Below are 4999 nucleotides of genomic sequence, written 5' to 3'. Positions count from 1 at the left end.
GGGCAGGGACGCCTTCCACTAGAGCAGGTTGCTCTAAGCCCCTGTGTCCAACCTGCCCTTGAACACTGCCAGGGATGGGGCAGCCACAGCTTCTCTGGGCACCCTGTGCCAGCGCCTCAGCACCCTCACAGGGAAGAACTTCTTCTCTATAATAATTTCTCCCGTGGTAGAGCCCGGCACTGGGGGGCACCAGGATCCCCTGCCCCAGTGCCCAGGGACACAGTCACAGATGTCCTTTAATGGGTTTAGTTGGTTTCTTGCACTGGGAGGAGATGCTCGTGCAAAGCTGCTCCCTTCCGCCCCTGGATACCTACATCCGTTTCTCTCTGGAAATGCTTTAAACAGTGTCCTGAGCCTGGGCAGCCTCTGGAGCCCTCCCAGAGCAGCACTGAAAGGACAAAGCACTTTGCAGCCGGGCAGACAAAGCCTGGGCATCTCTGCAAGTGGAATTTGCTACAGGGCAAGATTCAGAGGGAAGAAAAAAAGAAAGAAACCAAACAAGCCCAGAGAGACTAATGGCCGGGGCTGAGGGAAGGACAGAGTCTCCTGTCGTCTTGTGTCCCTTTTGATGAGTAAAGGTAGGAATTTTTGACAGAACATGTGCAGAACTGGCACGGGGAACACTGGGGCTGGGGGCTTTTGGTGCAAGGCGTTCCCTGCCAGCTGCGGCCATGCAGGAGCCACCAGCATGGAAAGTGTCTCCGAAGGCGGGGAAAGATCACACCAAATGCCAGGAGCTCTCAGTTCCCCCTGACACAGACCTGGGTGCAGCAGCCCATGCTATGGGGAATGCTGCAGAGATACAGCTTTGCTGCTGGACCACAAGTGCTGCCAGTGTCCTGCGGGATGGGTGTCCGTGTCCCGCTGTGTCCCATATATTGCTGTCTTCCTCTGGGTGTGCCTTTTGCTTTCCCACCCTGCTCACAGTCCCCGCTGCTTCCAGCAAGGAGCGGAGGGGCACGTCCAGGGTTTCTGCCTGCGGGTGCTAACCTGGCCCTGCAACGCCAAAGCACATTTAGGGTGGGATGTGGGGCAGCTCCTGCCTTGCCCCACTGCCCTCACCCGATGCCGTGTGGGGCTGCTGCTGCCAAGCACAAGTGTACCCAGCTCTGCGGCAAGGGTTGGTACCCCACAGACCAGGATGGGACACGTGTGAGCAGCACTCCAAGAGGGACGGGCTGTGAAACCAGCCCAGCACCAGCTTTCACTGGCCTCCCAGGCCGTGTGTCCCCAGCAGCAGGTTTCCCTGGGGCCGAGCGGGTCGCTCCCAGCAGACATGTGGTGGGTAATCACCCAGTAAGAAATGCTTGTCTTTCCTGGCTGCCTGACAAAGACCAAGGCCTTTCATGCTAGAAGATTCCAGCTTGGAAATAACCACTTGTAATGGTTTTAATTACCCTTGTGATGTAGTCATTTCGAGGAGAACCGGGAGTGCTGCGGAGCCAATGCTGTTATTACGCTATCACTTTCCAGCAGCCTTTCAGCACGGAGCCAGCAATTTCATCCCAGGAGAAGCCAGGAAAGGTGGTTATTATGTGCATCACCACCAGCAGCTGGGTCCCTCCCATCCCTGCCACAGGGAGCTGCAGCCTGCCTCGACCTCTACCACCCAAAATGTTGTGAATGAGGAGCTGCCAAACCCGGCCTCCCTGCTCCAGCTTGCACTGAGCCCCGTTCAACTGTGGTCTGAGCAAGGAGCAGCAGGGTTTTGGTTGGGGTGGGAAACTGCCAGGTTCACTTCTGGAGCTTTCTACGGTGTTTTCCACAGTCTGGGTTGTTCCCAGCCACATCCCACAGGACGGCAACAAGTCAAGCAAAATGTGCTGCGAGTGTCTCTGTTTACTGGGAATAACAACAGCCTTGGCCTCCCTTATCCGCAGGTGGTGCCACTTAATTAGCATTGTTAAAGCCCATGGATGACCCAGGGCACAGCATCTCTGCAGGGTGCTGTTGCTGTTCATTACCATTATTAATAGCAGCTTGTCCCCAGCAGTCCCGGTGCCGGCTGTCGGGGCACACAGGCTCACTGCACAGGTTTGAGGTGTGCTCCTGTTCGCCATGGCCATCCCTGGTTCAGGCTCATCCCAGGGACTGCTCAGGCATAGAGCTGCCCAGACAGTGGGAGTTGCAAAAGGCGAGCCCAAAGCAAGAGTTCTTTCCTGTCCTCCCCGTTCTGGTTCACATTCCTTAATAAAGGAGAGAAGAGGTGAGAAAGAACCTGACTTCCAAGAGACCTAAGGGGCACAGGGTGTGCAATCGTCCCGTCCCACACACTGAACCCAACAGCACTTATTGAATAAGATTTTGCTGCAGCATGATCAGGAAAAGCCCAACAGCTCCTCCCAGGGTGAAGGCAGGAGCTAAAACTTCTCCCCTTTCTCAACTGAAATCCCCCCACCGCTGCTGTCCCCGTTGCCTAACCCACTACTTCCATTCTGCTTCTTTGCCAGCAAAAGTCCTGTGGGAAAGGGCTGTTCAACCTCACCTGCAGCCACCTCAACCTCACGGAGAAGGAGTACTTTGGGCTGGAGTTTCGCAGCCAGGCTGGGAACCAGGTGAGTGCAGCTCGCAGTGATGCTGCTCCATGCTGCATCCTCCTGCACGGCTGGGCTGTGCTAACACCTCCCTGAAACACCCAATGGAAGATTTCAATGAAAAGTGATGCCAGAAACCCTCTAAAATGGAACTTATGAGGGGAGCCAAAAGCTCGTTGGCAAAGCCCTGGTGGTAGCCATGGTCCATGGGGTTTATCCACAGCTGCTCCTGCAGGACAGCTCACTGCAGCCCCAGAGCTGGCCAAGGTTTCTGTACTGCACTCCAGCATGCTGCTGCTTTTATTCCTTTTCTCTTGTGCTGTTTATTCACCCAGTTCTTCATCGCCTTATTATTCCAGGTCTGGTTGGAAGCACTAAAGCCCATAACAAAGCAAGTCAAAAGTAAGTATTTAAAGAAGAATATTATTCTAAGCGAGTGCCAGTGACAGACTAATGCAGACACATTGGTGCAGTGTTATTGCCTGGGGACAGGGCCTCCGGTCCCAGCATTTACCTGAGCTCATTTGGAAGCGTGAGGCTGGGCAGGGCTGTTTGCAAAGACACCACACAGTCCAAATAAAACCCTGTAGAACTTACCACTGCCTTTGCAGTCTGGTACCAGCACCATTTAGGCTCAAGCTGTTCATAACCTGACAGCTTGGTGGAGGAGCAGAGGTGGCTGCGTGCGTGTTCGCACCCCTGCAATGAACCAAAACAGGTTTTCCCCTAATACATGATGACCAGGACGTGGCTGAGAGCATGAGGCCACTGCCCCAGTGTTTGCCATGGGGCATCCCTCCTGGCAGGGGTCTTGGCAATGTAGAGAATCACTGGGGCCACAATTGCTGGAATTGGAGTATTGGGAATCACAATACTCTTTGGTATTGTTGAAGTATCCGGTGCCTTGTTCACCTTCACTGGTAACACTGGGGATTTGGACAGGCTGGTTGCTGGGGGCAGGCTGGAGTTCCTGCTGTTCAGGGTCCAGAGTAATTTACTCTGTAAGGAGCATGTGTGAAGAGAGTTGTAAATGTTCTCCATAGGCATGTAAAAGAAAACTTATGAAGGTGTTGTGTTTTAAGATCCTAAGGAGGTTCTTTTCAAATTTATGGTGAAATTTTTCCCAGTGGACCCCGGCCATCTGAGAGAAGAGCTGACCAGGTACGTGCTTGTTCTGTCACTTTCTTACCACCCAGTCCTGTATATCTGCAATTGCAAAGCACACATTTAATTCCTTACCTTCATCCACCCGAACCTACCTGTGAGCAGCCCTTATCCCAAGCAGCAAAGTTCTGTGCTTCACAAAACAAACCCCCAGAATCTTTTCTTGATCCTCTGTTTCTAAACAAAACCCACTTGAGGGATCAGATCTCTGAAGAGGCTGCAATGTGTTTCCTGCCAAAGCCTTTAGCAGCTGGGCACCAGGTCTGACTGCACTCAGTCTGGCTCCTGCCTCAAGCTGTGTTCTGAAAGAAGTAACTTTAATTTTACTGTTTAAAATGACATTGTTAGCACCTATGTTTATAGAAACAGGAACTAAGAATAAGACAAAGGCAGCGCTTCTGCAGAACATTAGCCCAGGGTGATGCAAATGCCCTCCTAAACATAAAGAAATGTTAACTCTGAAACCTACTAACTTCAATGGCAAGGGTGTGCTGGTTGTGGTGGTGCCCTGCTGCAGCCTTCTCCAGGGGCTCTGTGCTCCTCCATTAGCCCCAGAGACCTGCATCCCTTGGGCTGAAACATGGGCGAGGGCAGCGGGAGGCGTGGGGCTGGCAGCAGAGCCCTCACTGCTCGGCCCAGTGCCCGCACCAGTGCTGAGCCCGGCTCCCGCCCAGGGCACGCTCCTGTCCCCTCCACAGGTACCTCTTCACCCTCCAGATCAAGAAGGACCTGGCACAGGGGCGGCTGCCCTGCAGTGACAAGAGCGCGGCGCTGCTCGTGTCCCACCTGCTGCAGTGTAAGGGCAGGGGATGGTGCCCCTTCCCCAGGGACAGGGTGCTCAGGGGCGCTTTGGCTGTGTGGCCATAGGTCCCCCTGCAGAGACCACTCACAGCCTAACCCACACTCTTCCCATGTCCCCTGCAGCAGAGCTGGGTGACTTCCACGAGGAGACAGACCAGGAGCATCTGGCATCCCACAGGTACCTGCCCAACCAGGAGTACCTGGACCACAAAATTATGCACTACCACCGGAGACACAGGTAAGGGCTGCTCCGACCACGGCCGCCCGCTCGGAGCATCCGCTGGGCGCCTGTTGTTGGGGCTGTTCCCATTAGCAGCAGTGGGTGGGATGCCCCTGTGCGCACATCCAAAATGGCAGCTTTTCAGCCCGTTTTAGCAGCTGCCTTCTCACCTTTGTTGTTTCCTGGCACATCTATGCCTGCAGAGGGAAGACGCCGGCAGAGTCGGAAGCTCAGCTGCTGGACGTGGCCAGGAAGCTGGGGATGTAACGGGTATGTGCGC

At 54.4% G+C, this 4999-nt stretch overlaps 1 protein-coding gene across 1 annotated transcript in view; it reads left to right on the top strand.

The window, feature by feature from the left end:
• The window catches only part of FRMD7 (FERM domain containing 7), a 10217-nt gene that overhangs the window by 1997 nt on the left and 3221 nt on the right, over positions 1-4999 (top strand). Inside the window, 6 exon segments of the mRNA XM_010019490.1 lie at positions 2451-2555; positions 2894-2936; positions 3617-3695; positions 4397-4494; positions 4623-4737; positions 4923-4989. Of these exon segments, the coding sequence (XP_010017792.1) occupies positions 2451-2555; positions 2894-2936; positions 3617-3695; positions 4397-4494; positions 4623-4737; positions 4923-4989 (507 nt within the window).

Source organism: Nestor notabilis, unplaced genomic scaffold, assembly GCF_000696875.1.
Source record: "Nestor notabilis isolate BGI_N333 unplaced genomic scaffold, ASM69687v1 scaffold7798, whole genome shotgun sequence".
NCBI classification, from domain to species: Eukaryota; Metazoa; Chordata; class Aves; order Psittaciformes; family Psittacidae; genus Nestor; species Nestor notabilis.
Note: the sequence above shows the minus strand (reverse complement) of the source record. Positions and strands in the feature narration are given on the sequence as shown.